This window comes from Sus scrofa, chromosome 1, assembly GCF_054392235.1.
Source record: "Sus scrofa isolate SSC_HxYL_T2T_F1_AM1 chromosome 1, Sscrofa_HxYL_maternal_Yorkshire_Landrace_v2.0, whole genome shotgun sequence".
Classification (NCBI taxonomy): Eukaryota; Metazoa; Chordata; class Mammalia; order Artiodactyla; family Suidae; genus Sus; species Sus scrofa.
In genome coordinates this window covers 248245023-248268468 of record NC_139383.1, presented here as the reverse complement: position 1 = coordinate 248268468, position 23446 = coordinate 248245023, and the positions used below count along the sequence as shown (strand labels likewise).

Here is a 23446-nt window from a genome sequence, read left to right as displayed (position 1 = left end):
GGTTCAATCCCTGGCCTCGCTCAGCAGGTTAAGGACCCAGCGTTGCTGTGAGCTGTGATGTAGGTCAAAGACAAGGCTCAGATCTGGTGTTGCTGTGGCTGTGGCGTAGGCTCACCGCTAGTCCTGGAACCTCCACATGCCACAGGGTGTGGCCTTAAAAAGACAAAAACAAAAAAAAAAGCCTAAGTATATTACATTTTTAATATACGTAAATTACTATACGTCAATTACCACTCTATAAATGTGTTTTTAAAATGAGTCATATAAAGAAAATATGCTTTATCAGGGCAGATGATATGCTGATATGCCGAGATGAAGGTAACTGTCAAAGACTCGAGTTCAGGAAACCCAGCTTCAAATTACAAAAGGAACAGGTGGCACAGCTATGACAGGGCCCTCGGTCTCTTGGCTCCCAATCAAGGACTTTTTCACAAACTAAATTGGCTTCTACAGGATAATAATAAACTGAACACTTTCAAATCACTATTCAAGTGATTCCTTTTGTAAAATGAAGTAATGCTACTTTATCTAAACTTCAGATTTTTATAGATTGATTCCCAAAAGTGGGCTTAATTGCATATAATTTGCTAACTTAAAAAACTAAGGTGTTCTTTGTACCATCTTTTTACTTTTCCGTAAATCTACAATTTTCTTTCCCTTTTTTTTTTGCTTTTCAGGGCCACACTGAAGGCATATGGAAGTTCCCAGGCTAGGGGTTGTACTGGAGCTACAGCTGCTGGCCTACACCATAGCCACAGAAATGCTGAATCCAAGCTGTGTCTTCGATCTACACCATAGCTCACAACACCGGATCCTTAACCCACTGAGCAAAGCCAGGGATTGAACCAAAATCCTCATGGATCCTAGTCAGGTTCATTAACTGCTGAGCCACAAAGGGAACTCCTATAATTTCTTTACTATAAGATCTAATTGGGAAAATGAGGCTAATTTCATAAAGCAAGTCCCTAAGTTCCACAAAAACTTAAAGCACTAAAAAGGGTTAAAGAGGAGTTCCTATCGTGGCGCAGTGGTTAACGAATCTGACTAGGAACCACGAGGTTTGGGGTTCGGTCCCTGGCCTCGCTCAGTGGGTTAAGGATCCGGCATTGCCGTGAGCTGTGGTGTAGGTTGCAGCCACGGCTCAGATCCCCAGTTGCTGTGGCTCTGGCGTAGGCCAGCGGCTACCTGACCCCTAGCCTGGGAAACTCCATATGTCCTGGGAGCGGCCCTAGAAAAGGCAAAAAGACAAAAATAAAATGATACAAAATAAAATAAAATAAAAAGGGTTAAAGAACAACAGTTAAATAAACTTTCAGATTTTAGATGTATGCTAATTAGAATTGTGGTTCTGCCACACTGGGGTTAAAATGCTCAACATTGATAATAACAATGATACTTGACATTGGAACACCTTATGTTGATAAAGCTTTTCATATGCAATGTAGTCTTGTTTACAAGTGCCAGCTCTGTGAAGCTGCCAGGACAGACATTATCTCCAATTTTCACAAATAAGGAAACTGAGAAAGTCAGAAATAAAATGATTTATTCAAGCTACATTGCCTGAAGCTGAGGTTAGAACCCAGGCTTTTCGTTCCTAATCTTGTGATTTTTTTTCTATATCCTCGAATTATTGGGGATACCTAGAAAGCCAACTAACATCACAGCAGTTCCTAGTGAAAAATGCATTCAAGTCCCAAGCAATTTACACAGGTGGACATTTTTTAAGAATATCGTCCATTAGTATTCGATAACCGCTTAGCTTCTCAATAATGTATATAGCTGAACAAGCTTCCTTAATTTTATTATTTTTCAGAGAAACAGCACTGTGATTTTCTTTTCCTCTTCTTCTTTTTTTTTTTTGTCTTTTTAGGGCCACACCCACAGCATATGAAGGTTCCCAGGCTAGGGGTAAAATCAGAGCTGCAGCTGCTGGCCCACACCACAGCCACAGTGATGCCAGATCCAAGCCACGTCTGCAACCTACACCACAGCTCACACTGTGAGCTGAATCCTTAACCCACTGACCGAGGCCAGGGATCGAATCTGTGTCCTCATGGATGCCAGTCAGATTCGTATCCACTGAGCCATGACGGGAACTCCTGCACTGTGATTTTCTTAATCGATAAGGTCAGGGTTTGGAGTACCTCACAACTGTCTCCAACCAGAGGAATCTCAGAATAAAAGAATAAAATATGCCTAATAAACAGCCACACAGAACACAAAACTCCTATGTGCATGACATACATACAACAAGGCAACAAATACTAATGTGAAGTTTTACCTTTTTTTACTTTAAGTCAGGACGTAAATGGGATCTCAAAACATTTTCCCCTGAAGAACCCTTTCAGTTGCAGCTTAGCATTTTCCTTCCCCAAACTTGCACAGATTTGCTCAAAATGAGACTCTTTAGGGCAAAAACTAAACACAGACCCAGGCCTCAAATCATGGGGAACACTACCATCTTCTCTTCACTGGGCCCCACATCTCTTGGAACATGTTTTGATTACAGCACTGAGCCCAGTCGATCAGAGCAACATCCCTGCCTGCTCCCATGGCCATTCTGAGTTCCTCAAAGACATGGGGTGTGCCATGGCACACAAAAGTTTCCAGGCAAGGGATCGAACCTGCGCCACAGCCGTGACAATGCTACTTAACCCACTGAGCCACTAAGGGACTTCTGGTCTGTGTCTTATTCACCCCTTCACCTCTTACTTCCCCCAAACAAAAATGTCACTCATTAGATGTCTAAAGGAATGCTCAGAGAGAATCCAAGAGAGTAAGAAGCATTTTATGTCTACTCATCACTTCTTTTCCTTTCCCCACCAAATATACCGTCCACACCACTGGTAAATTAAATATGCTAGAAAAGCATAAGAGGTCAGAGTTCCCATTGTGGGTCTTCGGGTTAAGAACCTGAGTAGTATTCATGAGGATACTCATTTGATCCCTGGCCTCAATAAGAGAGTTAAAGATCCAGCATTACCATGAGCTGTAGTGTAGGTCAGATGTGGCTCAGATCTGGCATGGTTGTGGCTGTGGTGTAGGCCAGCAGCTACACCTCCAATTTGACTCCTAGCCTGGGAAATTCCATAGGCTGCAGGAGCAGACCTTAAAAAAAAAAAAAAAAAAAAAAAAAAGCATAAAAAGTCCATCAAATAAGCTCCAAATGCCTTAGCCCGCCTACCTTCCCATCCTGTTGCTCACTATTTTCCTCACGTACACCACACTTGATGTTCAAATTAACTTCCCACATTCAAATATTTTGAGGGCGAACAAATGTACCCATGTGTCAGAGACACTTCTATGTGCCAGAGACAGGACAAATGAGCTCAAGTCCTTTTTTTTTTTTTTTTTTGTCTTTTTGCCATTTCTTGGGCCGCTCCCGTGGTATATGGAGGTTCCCAGGCTAGGGGTCTAATCAGAACTGTAGCCAATGGCCTACACCACAGCCACAGCAACTCGAGATCCGAGCTGTGTCTGCGACCTACACCACAGCTCACGGCAACACCGGATCCTTAACCCACTGAGCGAGGCCAGGGATCGAACCCGCAACCTCATGGTTCCTAGTCGGATTTGTTAACCACTGAGCCACCACAGGAACTCCTTTTTTTGGTTTTTTTAAGGCAGCACCCACAGAACATGGAAATTCCCAGGCTAAGGGTTGAATAGGAGCTGAAGCCGCTGGCCACAGCCACAGCAATGTGGGATCCGAGCCAGGTCTGTGACCTACACCAGAGCTCACAGAAATGCCAGCTCCTTAACTCACTGAGCAAGGCCGGGGATCGAACCCGCATCCTCATGGATCTTAGTCAGGTTCGTTACCACTGAGCCACAATGGGAACACCCAAGTCCTCATTTCTTAAGGCATTTTAAGGCAGCTCCTCATATACACCTCAGACTCCCCCACCTCCATGTTGCCTCTATGATTAATTGCCCTACGTAAGCTTGAGTATTTGCTTTTTTCTTTTTAGGGCCGCAACCGAAGCATATGGAGGATCCCAGGCTAGGGGCTAAATTGGAGTTACAGCTGCGGGCCTACATCACAGCAACGCAGGATCCGAGCCACTTCTGCAACCTACACCACAACTTGGCAGCAACACCGGATCCTTAACCCACTGAGCAAGGCCAGGGATCAAACCCACAGACTCATGGATCCTAGTCGGATTCATTTCCACTGTGCCACAACGGGAACGCCTAAACTTGAATATTTGAATTTTAGCAATTTGTTCCTCCAAACGAATGACTGGATCTAATTTACCTCTGCATTCTCAAAAACCACTGCATAGCTACATGTATATTTTAGGTGCTCATAAACTATGTATTAGCTAAATGAATGAAACAACACTAATCCATTCATTTAGTAAATTTCTTTAAAAAAAAATTTAAAAAAAGTAGTCCAGTTAGCAGTCAGCTTCTAAAACCCACAGTGAAGAATTCCAGTCTACTTACCTTTAGTCTTCTTGGCCCGTCTCTGGCAGAGCCCTTCTTCTTGCTCCTGGTAAGCACAGTGATCACCTTATCCAAGCCCTTCTCAAGGCTCCCAAACACTTTGGTTCCCTTCCTTTTTGGAGTGTCCTCTACATGTGCTTGGTTGAGATTGAGTTCCACTGAGCGACACCTTAAAAAAAAAGAAGGAGCCACTAGGAAAACTTCCTGTCTGCTGGGCCCCTCACGGGCATCCTCTGGTCCTGTCCCTTAGGTGTGCCTCAGTCAGGTACCCCAGGGCCAGGCCCTCTTACTCCTCAGGGAGCACAACAGCCCCTCCCACTGAAATGTAGCATCAGCCTGCCCCCAAGCCAACTGCCAAAACTATTTTTCCCCTATCTTTTTTTAAAATTTCAAATAAACGGAAAAGTTCAACAAAAAGTATAATGACCATCCCATACATCCTTCTAGATTCAACAAGTTAATAGTTTCCCACATTTGCTTCCACTGCACACATATAATACATACATATATATAATATGTACATATTTACTGAAACATCGGAAAGCAGCCCATTTGAAGATATCATGGCCCTTCACTCTGAAAGACTTTCGCACACATTGCCAGTGAATAAGGACATTTCCCTACATAACCATGATATCATTATGATAACATGAAAATTACTAATAATGCCATCGTATCATCATCATACCTAGTTCACATTCTAATTCCCCCAAGTGTCCTCAAAATGGAGCCTGCTTTAAAAAAGAGCTATAGGAATTCCCACCATGGCTCAGTAGTTAACAAACCCGACTAGCATCCATGAGGACCTGGGTTCAATCCCTGGCCTCACCCAGTGAGTTAAGGATCCCGCTGTGAGCTCTGGTGTAGGTCACAGACACAGGTCGGATCCCGAGTTGCTGTGGCTGTGGTGCAGGCCTGCGGTTACAGCTCCAGTTCAACCCCTAGCCTGGGAACATCCATATGCTGCAGGTACAGCCCTAAAAAAGAGACCCCCCCCAAAAAAAAATAGTTATAAAAGGCAATGGAGGGTCACCTATGCTGCAGAACTGTTCGTATAAGAGGAACAGGCTTTCTTTGAAGCACCATTTAGGATCTTTCCTATCTGAGTGACCGCTGTCCACTGCTGGATGTCTGTACTCAGACAGGACTCAGCAAGGGAACTATGTGACTGCAGCCAGGGCCACTGTCCTTCAGGCTCACAGTATTTTCAGTTAGGGTGCCAGACCTATTGCTGCTGAGTTTTACAATTCTCCCCGCTGACGGAGGCAGTGGTAACAGCCTCAGTAATGGCCACAAACCGGGTTCATACAGACATTCCTACCGTCTCAGACAGACCCAGCATGATGGTTTACCTTAATTGGGTTTATCATATGTGAGGAAAGGAAACCTAGTTATACATACTAAAGATCAAAGAGTCTAAAAAACTGAACACTTACCGCCTCTCAGGGCTTATGACACCTGTTACTAACTTCTCTGTTCCTGCTGAATTTTCTGGCATTTTAATTGGAGTTTCTTTTAGGCACTGGTTTCTAGCTGTCAGAAAAACAACAAACACAAACCATATGTAACTGACATGCTATGGTTTCAAAATTTGTATCAATAATGCATACATCACCTAGTTCATTGACTCAGAAATATTATAATCACTTGGACAGGGAATGTTAAGGCTCTAAGTCATTAAAGAAATGTTTCCATGTGATTTATAATAAAGACAAAAATCATTTTGCTTTACATGTGTGGCTCTTCTTTTTCTTCACTGCTAAAGTGAGGCCATGCTTAGGATTTTATTATAAATGTCATATGACAAATCTAAATAGATCACAGACTTAAGATTTCAGGATTACTGATCCTCTTTTCTATAAATAAAAGTCAACCTGTATTTATGCCAGGACCCAATTTACACCTTTAATTGGTATTACTGATATGTATTTATTCAATTTATAGCTCTTTTCATAGGTCCCCTGTGAAATTTGACAAAAGTTATTAAAAGGGTCATGAGCTTTGGTTATTCTCATATTCCATATTCTAGAATTTGGTATTTTATTTTAGTAGGGTATTTGTATCCCAGATAGTTTGTGACAAATTTGCATGAACAAATCTGGTTATACTGATTAATTTTTTGTTCATTATCTAAAAGTTGTATACCTTTTAGAGATAATAATATTCACTTTATAATAAATGTAAGATACCAAGCTTTCAAAAAGAGATCTTGAGGGTTTTGCTTTAAGACTATTCATCTTATACTCTCTGGTTCCCCAAGAACAAGAAAATGAGATCGATCAACAATATCTATGTAGGATGGAAGTAGAGAGTCTCATACTAAGTGAAGTCAGTCAGAAAGAGAAAGACAAATACCATATGATATCACTTATATCTGGAGTCAATATACAGCACAAATGAACCTTTCCATGGAAAAGAAAATCATGGACTTGGAGAACAGACTTGTGGTTGCCAACGGGGAGGGAGTGGGAGGGATGGGAGTTTGGGGTTAGTAGATGGGTAAGCAATGAGATCCTGCTGTGCAGCACAGGGAACTATACCCAGTCACCTGGGATTGAACGTGATGGAGGACAAAGCAAGAAAAAGAATGTATTTTTGCTGTACAGCAGTGAAAGCTCCGAGTTTTAACCACAAGACCACGAGGGAACTCCCTCTAGGCACCATGTTTTAAACAGAGTGACAAAATAGAATGTGCCCAGATAAGGCAGGAACCAAAACACTGAGGTGTCACAAAGAAAATAGCTTAAAGAACTGGCAATGACTAAACTGAAGAGGAAATCAAAGGAAATGAGAGAGTTGTAATATGGACATATCAACTGATAGCTGCAAAGGCATCGTGGCTTTACCTGTCTGCTGGAATACAGGCAGTAAAAACACACACAGACAGAACAGGATCAGACACCACAACTAGAGATCCAGATGAGCAGGAAGGCCTCAGCTGAGACTTCAGTATAGTCCTTCTAAGTGGGGGCAGAAGAGCAAAGTCTAAACCTGGACGTACGACCTTGGGCAAATCACTTCACTTGTGTGAATATCAGGTTCCTTAATTGTAAAAGGGGCAGGGGGATTACATCAGCTCTAACTTGTCTTTCAGCTTGCTATTCTATGATGCTATGATTCAACTTGATAAATGTGGAAAAGAGAAAACATTGAGAAAAATTAGACATTGATTAATATGCTTCCATTACAACTAGAGCAAATAACATATTCTTAAAAAGCAGCTTAGCTTCTCCTAGCAATTCCTGAGAGCAATACTAGTCATTACTGACCTGCTAAATGTTTATTTAGCATGGTAAAAACAAGGAATTTGAAGATGTTTGACCTCTGCTTCATCAACACAGCAAATACCTTTTGAGGGTGTAATGAAATGATTTGGTGTGGTGAGTATTTCTCTTTTACGCTGGTTCTTATTAACTGGAGTCCTTGGTTCAGGAAATACAAAGCACTCTTCATTATTTACAGCAGACTTAGGAGTATATACATTCTCTTTGTTCTTTAATTTATTGGCAGATGCTCTGCATAATACGGGAGTTAATGATTTAGATTCCAGACCATTTGATTCTGTCCAATGCTTGGCAAACTGGGAAAAAAAAAAAAAAAAGGTACCAGATAAAGCACACTGAAGAAGAAAAGTCAATTTCTTTACAACATGCCTTAATCATTTGCAAATTACCTTGCACCATTTTTATTAAAATGAAACACTTTCAAAAGGATATTATTGGCAATACCAGGAAATTTGAAAATGTATATTCAGTTCTCTTCAGTACATGTAGATCACATTAGTCTGTTTTATTGACAGATAATTTTCAACATGTTTCAGGCCAAGTATTTAATCAAACATACTCAGATTCTAGGCAATATTGAGGATGGCCACATATAAATCCCTAAAAATTGCTTCCCATACCTAGATGGCCATAGTTTGTCTCTAATATGTGCAAAGAAATAAAAGTTTACTTGATGGCCAGCACAAAAAAAAATATGCTAAAATAATCTAACAGAGGAGTTCCCGTCGTGGCGCAGTGGTTAACGAATCCAACTAGGAACCATGAGGTTGCAGGTTCGGTCCCTGCCCTTGCTCAGTGGGTTAAGGATCCGGCGTTGCCGTGAGCTGTGGTGTAGGTTGCAGACATGGCTCGGATCCCGAGTTGCTGTGGCTCTGGTGTAGGCTGGTGGCTACAGCTCTGATTTGACCCCTGATTTGACCATATGGAGCCTGGGAGCCTCCATATGCTGCGGGAGCGGCCCAAGAAATGGCAAAAAGACAAAAAATAAAATAAAATAAAATAAAATACTCTAACAGAAATGTTGGATCGAAGACATTTTAATCCTTTTCAATTTATGGTTGAGATTGTAAAAAATAAAGGAAAATCCAAAGAGGCTAGACTAAAAACAGGAGCATAGGCATTCCCTGGTGGCACAGCAGGTTAAGGATCTGGCATTGTCACTGCTGTGGCTCAGGTTGCTGGTGTGGTGCATGTTCAGTACCTGACCTGGGAACTTCCACATGCTGCAGGCACAGCCAAAAAACAAAACAAAATAAATCTAGCTATATGTTGTGGGTTTTTTTTTTTCCCTTTTTTGGACAAACTGACAGCATAAGGAGTTCTTAGGCCAGGGAGCAAACCCATGCCATAGCAGCGACCCAAGCCACTGAAGTGACAATGCTAAATCCTTAACCCACTATGCCACAGGGGAACTCTTAGTTATATGTTGTTTTTAAGAGGTGAATCTTATATATAAGGACATAAAAGGTTGAAAATAAAAAGATGAAAAAATATAAATCAGACAAATAAAAACCAAAGAAATAAGGGAGTTCTGATCATGGTTCAGTGATTAACGAAACTGACTAGTATCCATGAGGACACAAGTTTGATCCCTGGCCTTGCTCAGTGGGTTAAGGATCCAGTGTTGTCATGAGCTGTGGTGTAGGTCGCAGACACAGCTTGGATCTGGCGTTGCTGTGGCTCTGGCATAGGCTGGTGGCTACAGCTCCGATTAGACCCCTAGCCTGGGAATCTCCATTTGCCTTGGGTGCAGCTCAACAACAACAACAACAAAAAACCCAAAAGAAATCAATATAGTTATCTTACTATCAGAGAAACATATACATTTCAAGGAGAAACACACAACTACTAATAAAGAGTATCACTATAAATGATTAAAGTTTCAATTCACCAGAATAAAAATTCTGAACTCATATGCCAATTATATAACATATATATATATACATATATATACACACACACACATATATATATACACATATACATATATATATCTACCTCAAAAATAGAACTACAGGAAGAAAATGACAAAGTACCATCCCACTAGAAGATTTTTAACAGATCCCACTCAAACAGACAAATTTATGGGTCAAGCAGACAAAAAGTTAGTATGGACATAGAAGATTTAACAATTGAATTTAATAAGATTGGTCTAATAGACAAATAAGGCCAAAAAAAATAACAAAATAGAAACAAATATAGATGTTTCCCTCGTGGCTCAGTGGTTAGCAAACCTGACTAGCATCCATGAGGACACAGTTTCAATCCCTGGTCTCGCTCAGTTTGTTAAGGATCCAGTGTTGCTGTGAGCTGTGGTGTAGGTTGCAAATGTGGCTCGGATCCCACGCTGCTGTGGCTGTGGCATAGGCTGGTGGCTGCAGGTCCAATTAGACCCCTAGCCTGGGAACCTCCATATGTCATGGGTGTGGCCCTAAAAAGACAAAAAAAAAAAAAAAAAAAAAGAAAGAAAAGAAAAAAGAAACAAAAATATAATAGATAGAATCAAAACGCCAGAAGTTGGCTCTGAAAAAAACAAATAAAATTGACTCTGGTAAGACTGATTCAAAAAAATTTAAAAGCTGCAAATAAACAAAGACACTTCAGGAATGAAAAGGGGGACATTAACAGAGATACCACAGATATCATAACAGATATCATAATATCTTCCTATTGATTTTAGGCCAAAACATTTTAAAACTTAGATGAAATGGACACTAGAAAAACAAAATCCACCAAACTGACAAGAAACTGAAATACTATGTAGTCCTATAAACACAAAAGAAACTGAATCACCTAATTCGTAAAGCAAGTCAGAGAAAGACATATCACATAATATCACTTACATGCAGAATCTAAAATATGACGCAAAAGATCTTATCTATGAAACAGAAACAGACTCACAGACATAGAGAAGAAACTTGTGGTTGCCAAAGGGGGTGGAGGGGGTAGAGGAAGAATGGACTGGGAGTTTGAGTTTAGTTGATACAAACTACTACACATAGAATGGATAAACAGCAATGTCCTACTATGTAACACAGGGAACTATATTCAATATCCTGTATAAACCACAGTGGAAAAGAATATGAAAAAGAATACACACACACAGGTATAACTGAATCACTCTGCTGTAAACTAATGCAACATTGTAAATCAACTACACTTCAAAAAAATACAACAAACAAAAAAAGAAATTGGGAGTTCCTGACGTGACTCAGTGGTTAACAAATCCGATTAGGAACCGTGAGGTTTTGTGTTCGATCCCTGGCCTTGCTCAGTGGGTTAAGGATCTGGCGTTGCCATGAGCTGTGGTGTAGGTTGCAGATGCAGCTCAGTTCCCGCTTTGCTATGGCTCTGGCATAGGCCTGTGGCTACAGCTCTGATTTGGCCCCTGGCGTGGGAACCTCCATATGCCATGGGGGAACGGCCCTAGAAAAGGCAAAAAGACCAGAGTTCCCGTCGTGGCTCAGTGGTTAAGGAATCCGACTAGGAACTATGAGGTTGCGGGTTTGGTCCCTGGTCTTGCTCAGTGGGTTAACGATCCAGGGTTGCCGTGAGCTGTGGTGTAGGTTGCAGATACAGCTCAGTTCCCGCTTTGCTATGGCTCTGGCATAGGCCTGTGGCTACAGCTCTGATTTGGCCCCTGGCGTGGGAACCTCCATATGCCATGGGGGAACGGCCCTAGAAAAGGCAAAAAGACCAGAGTTCCCGTCGTGGCTCAGTGGTTAAGGAATCCGATTAGGAACTATGAGGTTGCGGGTTTGGTCCCTGGTCTTGCTCAGTGGGTTAACGATCCAGGGTTGCCGTGAGCTGTGGTGTAGGTCACAGACGCAGCTCATATCCCGTGTTGCTGTGGCTCTGGTGTAGGCTGGTGGCTACAGCTCCGATTAGATCCCTAGCCTGGGAACCTCCATATGCCATGGGAGCGACCCAAGAAATGGGGAGAAAAAGAAAAGAAATTGTATTAGTGGTTGACTAGTTTCTCATAAAAACATTCCAGTCCCAGATAGTTACATAATGTTCTATGACACAGTTAAGAAAATATAATTAGATTTTAAAAACCATTCCAGAGAATAAAAAAAGAATATACTCCAACTCAATTCATTTTAGAAGACTAGTATAATCTTAATATCAATCAGATGCAATTAATATAAGACTGGATGAGATGCAAGAACAGGGGAAGAAAACTTTTCACTCTTTATTCAACATAGTTGACTACTGTTTCAATTTTTTACAAGATGAATGTATCCGTGTATTACTTATATAATAATGAAACCAAAATTATCCAAGAAAGGAATAAGGCCAATCTCATTTAAGACACAGAAGCAGAAAACCTAAACAAAATATAAACTAAACCCAGCAATGTATATATAAAAAAAAAATAGCAATACATCATGACTAAACTGGGCTTATCTAAAGAATGCAAGCTCAGTTTAACATCAAATCTATTAATCCACTCATCTGCAGATGGAATTTCGGTTTCCATGTTCTGGCTATTGTGAATAGTGCTGCAATGAACAAAGGGGTGCATGTATCTTTTTAAATGAAAGCTTTGTCCTGATGCATGCCCAGAAGTGGGATTGCTGGGTCATATGGTAGTTTTAAATTTAGTTTTCTGTTTTCCATAGTGGTTGTACCAATTTACATTCCCACCAACAGTGTAGGAGGGTTCCCTTTTCTCCACACCCTCTCCAGCATTTGTTATTTGTAGACTTCTTAATGATAGCCATTCTGACTGGTGTGACATGGTAACTCATTCTAGTTTTGATTTTCATTTCTCTAATAATTAGTGATGTTGAGCATCTTTACTAGTGCCTACCGGCCATCCATATGTTCAAGTCTTCTGCCCATTTTTCAGTTGGTTGTTTGGTTTTTTGCTGTTGAGTTGTATGAGTTGTTTGTATATTTTGGAGATTAAGCCCTTGTTGGTTACACCATTTGCAACTATTTTCTCCCATTCCATACGTTGTCTTTTTTTTTTTTTTTTTTTCCAATTGTTTCCTTTGCTGTGCAAAAGCTTGTAAGTTTGATTAGGTCCCATTGGTTTATTTTTGTTTTTATTTCTATTGCCTTGGGAGACAGACCTAAGAAAACACTTGTATGGTTGATGTCAGAGAATATTTTTCCTATGATCTCTTCTAGGAGTTTTATGACATCTCGTCTTATGTTTATGTCTTTAAGTTATTGGTAAATATACACAATGGAATACTACTCACCCATAAAAAAGAGCAAAATAATGCCATTTGCAGCAACATGGTTGCAACTAGAGATTCTCATACTAAGTGAAGTAAGTCACAAAGAGAATGACAAATACCATACGGTATCACTTATACCTGGAATCCAATGTATAGCACAATGAACCTATCTACACAAAAGAAATGAACTCATGTTCTTAGAGAACAGACTGTGGTTGTCAGGGGGAGGGGGAGGGAGTGGGATGGACTGGGACTTCAGGGTTAGTAGATGCATTTGGAATGGGTAAGCAATGAGATTCTGCTGTATAGCACAAGGAACTATACCCAATCACTTGTGATTGAACACGATGGAGGACAAAGTAAGAAAAAGCATGTATTTTTGCTATACAGCAGAAATTGACAGAATATTGTAAATCAACTATAATAAAATCAAATGTATTAGCATAATATATACTACATTAACAAATGGAGAGAACAAAACCAGATGATTATCTTAATAGATGAAATCTATCTTATTTTTTTTTTCGCAACAGAAATTTCTAATTTTCAAACAACTCTTAGCAAACAAGACTATATAAGAAAAGTCTTGGAATTCCCATCTTGGCGCAGTGAAAACGAATCCAACTAGGAACCAGGAGATTGCAGGTTCAATCCCTGGCCTCACTCAGTGGGTTAAGGATCCAGTGTTGCCATGAGCTGTGGTGTAGGTTGCAGACACGGCTAGAATCTGGTGTTGCTGTGGCTCTAGAATAGGCTGGCAGCAACAACTCTGATTCAACCCCCTGCCTGGGAATTTCCATATGCCATGGTTGTGGCCCTAAAAAGACAAAAGACGGGGGGAAAAAAAAAAAAAAAAAAAGAGAGAGAGAGAGAGAAAAGAAAAGCCAAGTCTTAATCTAAAAAATATGGGGTGGAGGATACAGGGGCGAGAGGGAAAAGGAGGAAAAACGAGAGAAGACAGGGGAAACGAATGGCGAGGGAAAGGGAAAAAGAGAACATATTTAATGATAAAATACTAGAAACATCATTCTACAACTGGAAAGAACACAAGAATGTCTGCTATACTATAAAGATTACTAAGTGTAGCAATAAAAGAAAAAGACATTAAAGGCAGGAGAACTGGAAAGGAAGTAATAAAACAGTGTTCCAGGAGTTCCCATCATGGCTCAGCAGGGTTTTTTGTTTGTTTGTTGTTTTTGTTTTCAAAGGGTTAAAACCTTCATTATGTAAAGAGCTCATACAAAAAAAAAAAAACAAAAAAAACAAAACAAAACAAAACAAAAAAAAAACTCCAAGATGCCAGTAGGTAAATAAACCAAAGAACATAGTATAGAATTCAGAGAAGAGGGATTACAACCAATTTATAAATATAAGGAACTGTATACCCTTTCCAACAAGCAAATAAATACAAATAAAATCTATAAGATGCTATGATGAATATGATTGTGCATCAAGTTTTATGGTTTGTTTCTGATGATAATAATAATAATAATAATAATTTTTATTAATGGGGCCCTAAGTGCTTGATTTTGTGCTAAACATTTTACAAACATTCTTTCATTTAATCCCCACAACCACTCTATGATTAGATACTGTCATTATATTCATTGTACTGGTGAGAAAATTAAGACTCAAAGAGGCTAGTATATTGCCTAAAGTCACCCAGTTGAGAAATGGTAGACCCACTATTTGAATCCAGGTGTATCAGACTTACAAAGTCTATGCTCCTGGTCACCAGCTATGCTTCTTCCTCTGTATGTGGAATTATTTCCTTAGCATTGATTATGGCAGCATAATTATGGAGCCAAATCCAAATGTCACATGTTAATTTATAATACTCTTAATACCTATTGCCACCAGCATGTTTTATCTCATCCTCATGAACACTGGGTATTACAAGTAAAAAAAAAAAAAAAAAAAAAAAAAAAAAAAGTAGGAGTTCCCACCATGTTGCAGTGGAAACGAATCTGACTAGTAAGCATGAGGCTGTGGGCTCGATCCCTGGCCTTGCTCAGTGGGTTAAGGATCCGGCGTTGCCATGAGCTGTGGTGTAGGTTGCAGACTCATCTCGGATCTGGCGTTGCTGTGACTGTGGCATAGGCCAGCAGCTACAGCTCTGATTTGACCTAGATATAAGACCAGATACTATCAAACTCTTAGAGGAAAACATAGGCCAAACATTCTCCGACATAGACCACAGCAACATCTTCTCAGGTCCACCTCTTAGTGCAATGACAGTAAAAACAAAAATAAACAAATGGGACCTAATCAAACTTAAAACTTTCTGCACAGCAAAGGAAACCCTAAACAAAACAAAAAGACAACCCACAGAATGGGAGAAACTCTTTGCAAATGAAGCAACTCACAAGGGATTAATCTCCAAAATTTATAAACACCTTCTGCCGCTCCATACCAAAAAAACAAACAACCCCAGCCAAAAATGGGCAGAAGAGCTAAACAGACGATTCTCCGAATAAGACACACACATGGCCAAAAAACACATGAAAAGATGCTCAACATCACTCATGACTAGAGAAATCCAAATCAAAACCACTCTGAGGTACCACCTTACACCAGCCAGAAGGACCATCATCAAAAAGTCTACAAACAATAAGTGCTGGAGAGGGTGTGGAGAAAAGGGAACCCTAGTACACTGTTGGTGGGATTGTAAATTGGTGCAACCACTCTGGAAAACTGCATGGAGATGCCTCAGAAAACTAAACATAGAACTACCATTTGATCCAGCAATCCCACTCCTGGGCATCTATCCACAGAAAACCATGACTCAAAAAGACACATGGACTCCAATGTTCACTGCAGCACTATTTGCAATAGCCAAGACATGGAAACAACCTAAATGTCCATCGACAGAGGAGTGGATCCAGAAGATGTGGTACATATACACAATGGAATATTATTCAGCCATTAAAAGGAACAAAATAACGGCATTTTTAGCAACATTGATGGACCTAGAAATTATCATGTTAAGTGAAGTCAGCCGTACAATGAGACACCAACATCAAATGCTTTCACTGACATGTAGAATCTGAAAAAAAGACAGAATGAACTTCTTTGCGGAACAGATACTGACTCACAGACATTGAAATACTTATGGTTTCCAAAGGAGACAGTTTGGGGGTTGGGGGGATGCGCTGGGGTTGTGGGATGGAAATCCTATAAAACTGGATTGTGATGATCACTGTACAAGCATAAATGTAGCAAATTCATTGAGTAATTTTTAAAAAGGCAAAAAAATAAAACTAAAAAGCAAAAACAAAAACAACCTACCAGTCTCAATAACAATAAAAAAATAAAAGAACCCAGGAATAAATCCAGTAAAAGATATGTGAGACTTTTTGGAGAAATTTATGAAATTTTATTGATAGGAATTAACTAAAACCCAATAAATAGAGAGGTATATTGTGTTTATAGACAGATATTCAGTTTTTCCCAAATGTAATTTATTTATTTTTATTTTATTTTATGTTTTGGCCATGGCATACAGCAGATTGATGTGGGATCTCAGTTCCCTGACCAGGGATTCAACCTGGGCCACAGCAGTGAAGGTCCTAAGCACTAGACTATCGGTGATTTCCATTTTTAAGTATAAGTAAAATTTGTCAAACTGTTTCTAAAATGTATGGAAATGCAAGGGAGATAGAACAGCCAGGACATTCCTTAAGAAAAAAGAGATGGAAGGAAACTGGCCAATCAGCTAAGAGAAATATTATCAAATTAAAGAAATAAGGTACGTGGTATTGGTACAAACAAACCAATAAAACAAAACTTAACAGAACAGAAGCAGACACACTTATATAACTTTATATATGACAGAAGTGCAATTATAGATCAGTGTGGAAAGGCTGGACTTTTCAATGATGCTGGCACAACTGACTTTAAGAGGAAAAAATTGCGGAGTCTCCGTTATGGCTCAGCTGTTAGCCAACCTGACTAGCATCAAAGAGGACTTGGGTTCGATCCCAAGCATTGCTCAGTGGGTTATGGATCCGGTGTCACCTTGAGCTGTGGTGTAGGTTGCAGTCAGCTCAGATCTGGTGTTGCTGTGGCTATGGCTGGTGGCTGTGACGTTGGCTTGTGGCTACAGTTCCAACTGGACCCCCAACCTGGGAACCTCCATATACCGTGGGGGTAGCCCTAAGACAAAAAAATAAACAAGAAGGAAAAACTGCTTCCCTACCTCATACCATACAAGAGAATTAATTCCTGATAGATCAGAGACTTAAATGTGAAAAAGAAAGCTTTAAAAGTCTTAGAAGCAATGTATGTGAATGCATTTATGACTTTTGGAAAATGGAGGACTTCTTTTAAAAGACACAAAGGAAAATACTGACTTTCCATAAAGGAAAATACTGACAACTTCCACTTCATTAAATTGAATGACTTTTGCCATCAAAGTTAAAAAGACAAGTAACAAACTCAAACAATATACTTGGGACACATAACCAACAAAGGATTAGAATTAAAATTAAAGGAAGAACCTCCTCCATACCCATACCCCAAAAAAGAAAGAAATATCCAATAGAAAAATAAAAGAGGACACAACAAAATTTCATAAAACAGGAACCAGAGTGAGGTTTTACCAGATTAGAAAATATTAACAGATTAGAAAATATTAAATAACTAAAAATATCAAGTATTGGTAAGTTTGTGAGCAATGGGGACACTTTCATCCTGCTGATTGAAGTATAGTTAATACAGCCACTTTGGGGGGAAGTGTGGCATTATCTGGTAAGGCTGAAGATATTCATACCACTCCTAAATATATAACCTGAACTCTTGCACATATGTAACAAGAGACTTGCTGTGCACAAGACGTAGCATAGCAGCTTTTAAAAAGTTTTCAAAGCTAATTGTCTGTATGGCTGAAGCACCAAAACCCACTATACCCGGTTGTAGAGAGAGCACAAACTGTGTGATTTATAATGAACACCTGCTTTCCTTCTGGAAGTCTCAGAGTTTTTGCGATTGTGATGGATCCCACAGGCAAGAGTGCCTGTGAAACCAGCCTCCAATAAACACTTTGGATTCTGAGTCTCTAGTGAGCTTCCCGGAGCAGAGCCCACACACCTGCTACCGTATTTCAGTGCTGAAGGAAGGAGAGTCCCTGTGGGGCCCTTCAGAGAGAGTGGAAGAAAAACATTAACCACAGCCAACAAGTTCAACAGCCCCCAAGTAAGATAGACGATTATCAAGAGGAGGGAAATACAGATGGGTTGCTGCCCTGAGTTGGGGGAAAGGAGGAACTGATCACGAAGGGGCATGAGGACAGAAACTTTGGGGGGCGCGCGGTGGGGCGGGCGACAGAACTGTTCATGACTTTGGTGGTGGTTACATGATTGTATGCATTTATCAAAGCACGGAGACCTGTGTGCTAAAATGGTGACTGTAACTAGTACATGACAGGTCAATTATATCTCAAAGGAAAGGAAAGGGAGAAAAAAGACCTGTAAAATGTGTAACTGAATAACTTTGCTGTATTCCTGAAATGAACACAACATTGTAAATCAACTATACTCCAATATAAAATAATTTTTTTTTAAATAGTAATAAGCAGTTCCCATCGTGGCTCAGTGGAAAAGAATCTGACTAGTATCCATGAGGATGCAGGTTCGATCCCTGGCCTCGATCAGTGGGTTAATGACCTGGCGTTGCCGTGAGCTGTGGTATAGGTCACAGATGCAGCTCGGATCCTACATCGCTGTGGCTGTGGCGTAGGCTGGCAGCTGTAGCTCTGATTCCACCCCTAGCCTGGGAACCTCCTTATGCCGCCAGTATGGCCCTAAAAAGACAAATAAATAAATAAGTAATAAAGTGCTCCAAAATGGAATCTCGGCTTTCTTCAACTCGGAAATAAATAATTGGCTTCCCTTCCATTCATATTTCAACAATCTCACATTAATATTTTCAATGACTTAGGAATTCATCAGCTTTGCAAGCATAAACTAGATCTCGTGTTAGAGCCAAGATATTTTTGTAATCGAGACAACATATAATGCTTTAAATAGTAATAAAATTAACTAACCTGTGGTGTTTGTGGAGTAGCCACACCTCTTGATGAAATATCTTCACACCATTCATAGTCCATTAATCCAGCCACATAATTTTCATCACTGGTGCTCATATCTTCTAGACTCAGATTCTTTGACTATTAAAAAATAGAAAAACTCAAACAACATCATCATGGTTCAATTTTTTTTTTTTTTTTTTTTTGTCTTTTTGCTATTTCTTGGGCCGCTCCCTCAGCATATGGAGGTTCCCAGGCTAGGGGTCTAATCGGAACTGTAGCCACCAGCCTACGCCAGAGCCACAGCAACGCGGGATCCGAGCCGCGTCTGCAACCTACACCACAGCTCACGGCAACGCCAGATCGTTAACCCACTGAGCAAGGGCAGGGACCGAACCCGCAACCTCATGGTTCCTAGTCGGATTCGTTAACCACTGCACCACGACGGGAGCTCCATGGTTCAATTTTAAAAGAGTGTATTACAGGCACAGGCCAAAGCCCTGGAAGCAGAAACAAGTTAGTGACCATATATTGAAGGCACTCGCCATCCAGTACAGAAACAGGAAGTCAACATTTCTTGATTAGCATTATTAGATAGGAGAATCTCTGACTCTCAAACTAGATGCCTTGGAACATTCTTATGTTATACAGCATTCTACCTAAATACAGACAAATAACTCCTTTGTAAATCTATAAAGAAGTTCTCTGAAAAAGTAGAAGTTAACAGGGACTTTGAAATACAGGTTTCTTGGTTGCAAGAACATACTGAGTAGCTAGCAATTTCTACTAGAAATAAATTAGCCTCAGGAAAGATCTCCTGGAGGCAGGATATTTGGGGTCCTATGCTAACAATACCACCAGAGTCATTTATTTTCCTTCATTCTTCCCCCTCTCTAAATTAGAGGTAGACCAAACACACCCTGAATTCTAAGACTATGGAATCTTTGCTTCCCTCCTTCTCTTTCTTTTAACATCTAGTTAGCCCGGCCAGGCGACTGTATTTGAATTTCCTATACCCCATCCTTTCTTTTCTGATTTTCTAATAATCTTGTCATACTTGAGCTATTCAAATGGACAATATGGGCCCTGCCACCAATCTTCCCAAATCACTCTACGAGAGATGACAGAGTTCTCCAGGACTGTCAACTACCATCAACTAGAACTAGCTACAGGGAGTGCTAGGCTGAGAAAAATACCAAAGCTAAGTCTAGGCTCAGTGGGGACCAGCAGTGTTGTAGGAATGAGGGCTGTCAGGATACTGCAGTAGAGAGTAAGAGCACATCCCTGATTGAACAATGCTATAAACAGGCGGATGAATTTTTGGTTGTTTTTGTTTTAAATTTTTTAAATTTCTAATTTTTTTATTTTTTGGCCACGCCATGGCATGTGAAGATCCCAGGCCAGGGACCGAACCCACACCACAGCAGTGACCCAAGCCACAGCAGTGACAGCACAGGATCCTTAACCTGCTGAGCCACAGGGAAACATGAGCATGAATTTTTCAAAAATCACAGTCCTGTCAGTGACTTGCTCAAAAATCCAGTTTCTGGGCATTCCCATTGTGACACAGGGGAAATGAATCCCACTAGTATCCATGAGGGCGTGAGTTCGGTCCCTGGCCTCACTCAGTGGTTTGAGGATCAATGTTGCCATGAGCTGCAGTGTAGGCCACAGACTCGGCTCAGATCCTGAGTTGCTGTGGCTATGGTGTAGGCCGGCAGCTACAGCTCCATTGGACCCCTGGCCTGGGAACCTCCATATGTCACAAGTATGGCCCTAAAAAGAAAGAAAAAAAAAATCCATTTTCCCATTACCTATAACATAAGGCTAACCCTCTGACATGACATTCCAAGGTTGTCTACAGTCTAGCTCTCGTCTACCCTTCCAGATCACCCACTCTCTCTCCTCTTTGACTTTTCTCCTACGTGAACTCTTTAACCAAACAAGTCTAGTCACTGTCAATGGAATACATCGAGCACATTTAGGCGCCTGACTTTCTGCCAATCCCATTAATCTTGCCATGAGTTCTGTGCTCCTTCTTTTCCACTTTTTTCTTTTTTTTTTTTTTTTTTGTCTTTTTAGGGCCACACCCACAGCATATGGGGGTTCCCAGGCTAGGGGTCTAATCTAATCGGAGCTACAGTTGCTGGCTTATGCCACAGCCACAGCAACGCCAGACCTGAGCTGCATCTGTGACCTACACCACAGCTTACAGCAATGCCACATCCTTAATCCACTGAGCAAGGCCAGGGATGGAACCTGCAACCTCATCATTCCTAGTCAGATTCGTTTCTGCTGAGCCACAACGGGAACTCCCTTCTTTTCCATTTTTCTAGACTTAACTATGGATCTAGTTTTTTGTTGTTGTTGTTTTTTGGGTTTTTTTTTTTTTTTTTTTTTTTGTCTTTTTGCCATTTCTTGGGTCACTCCTGTGGCATATGGAGGTTCCCAGGCTAGGGGTTGAATCAGAGCTGTAGCTGCCGGCCTACGCCAGAGCCACAGCAACGCGGGATCCGAGCCGCGTCTGCAACCTACACCACAGCTCCCGGCAACACCGGATCGTTAACCCACTGAGCAAGGGCAGGGATCGAACCTGCAAACTCATGGTTCCTCGTCAGATTTGTTAACCACTGCGCCACGACGGGAACTCCTGGATCTAGTTTTGATCACCTATAGTGGTCACTCCCACCCTCTAAAGCCTCTACCACACACCTCAAGCACTTACCTGGCACTGACCATTTGAGTTGCTGTGATGTAGTATTATCTATGAGTATGTTTTGTCTCAACTCAACTGTAAGAGAGTAAGCACTACCCTTTATATAGATTTGCTTCCCAAAAGCTGGCCTGAAGCCTGAAAAGGCTAGCAATGTTGATGATGATGTAATCTTTTGTGATTCTCAGACTGCTTGATTGTTTCACTGAAAGTGTCATCCACTGAAAGTGCCATCCACTGATTAACAGTTACTTATGTTTTTATAAACAACACCCCAGAAAAAAAAAAAAAAAAAAAAAGAATGATTCTATCAAGGGGAACAATAGCACAAAGAGACTATGTAGCTTGCTTTAAGCCTCAGAATTGCATAAAGACCAGGAAAAAAACCCAAATTTGATGTCTACTGCATTTCTTGTCATTAAAATGTCTTACCGGCTATAAAAATTGGCTCAGTAATATAAATGCCTAAAAAGTGAAATTATTAGGTAAATGCTCATTAGATGGAAGATAAGAGTAAATATCTTCCCAGATCATATCCACTTAGACACTTAGTGACTCACATAAGCAGAAGAATTGAGACCAGGTCAATCTAGATATAAGAAAATCTAATGGCTTAGGAAAATGTCTAAGATCTATTAATTAGGGTTCCATAAACTTTAAAATTTAGCTGAAGTTTATTCTAACTACGGAAGTATCTAATGTTTCTGAAACTACCCTGATCAGAAGTAAAGTTTATGTTTTTGGGTCCTTCTGACCTAAGGTGTTGACTTGAGTCCAAGACTTTACAGGGTTTGCCATGTGAGCAGGATGAGTGACGGGATGATTCATGGGGTTCGTGCCTGGGCCTGGGGTACTCACTAGCCCAGTAAAACGCTCTAAGAACAGACTAGAAAAACATCCCAGTAATAAGATCATCTCACTTCAGAGATTTCTTTAGGCAACAGCCCCTTGCACTAATACTTTTAGTTCTTAATTTGCTCAAAAGACCAATTAAGGAGAGATGGGAGACAAGTTAGGTCTGGCAGAGACATAAGACCCACTCTCCCAGCAGCACACGATTGACAAGTGCCAAAAAGAGAGATCTAAATGAGCTATCAAAGGAATTGGGCCGGGGGTGGGGGGGACAGGATGGATTTCACAAAAGATCATGAAAGAGGTAGAGGTAGCATCTTAATATTTCTTCTTTTTTTTTTTAGGACCACACCCGCAGCATATGAAGTTTCCAGGTTAGGGGTCGAATTGGAGCTACAGCTGCTGGCCTACACAAGAGCCACAGCAACACAGGATCTGAGCTGCATCTGTGACCTACACCACAGCTCACGGCAACATCAGATTCTTAACCCACTGAGCATGGCCAGGGATCAAACCCGAACCCTCATGGGTTCTAGTCAGATTCACTACTGCTGAGCCACGACAGGAACTCCTAACATTTCTTTTTAAACAAAATTTTGAGATCTAAAGAAAAAATATCACCTCACTCACATAATTATTTGGACTGTATGGGATTCCACAAAGAAGACCAATTACCCCTGTCTGAGAATAACAAAAGTACTGATTCCTACTGCTAAAACTATTTAAAGTGCAACTGGAAATAATGGAGGGAAGGTTCTATTACAAAGCTCCATACCTACCTGGCAAAGTATTTGGAAGATAGAATTTTAAGTCATGGGCGATACAAAGACTCACGCAGAAAACAGACTAATGTGAGCACTTAGTAATGACATAGTACTTCCAAATATGTAAAGCTTCTGAACCATTCTAAATGTTCATGACCAAGAAAAAA

General features: G+C 40.6%; 1 protein-coding gene across 8 annotated transcripts in view; it reads right to left on the bottom strand.

Annotated features, from left to right (window-relative positions):
• Nucleotides 1-23446, bottom strand: part of MELK (maternal embryonic leucine zipper kinase) — a 114378-nt gene that overhangs the window by 5459 nt on the left and 85473 nt on the right. For 7 of the 8 annotated variants that reach the window (XM_021066072.2, XM_084989811.1, XM_003480551.4 and 4 more), the window contains 4 exons: nt 18969-19091; nt 7798-8029; nt 5886-5982; nt 4450-4618 (listed from right to left, as the gene is read on the bottom strand). In XM_021066072.2, coding sequence (XP_020921731.1) covers nt 4450-4618; nt 5886-5982; nt 7798-8029; nt 18969-19091 — 621 coding nt within the window. Of the gene's footprint in view, nt 1-4449; nt 4619-5885; nt 5983-7797; nt 8030-18968; nt 19092-20812; nt 21380-23446 lie in introns of those variants that run through there. The other variant, XR_014823982.1, reaches the window with a different exon arrangement.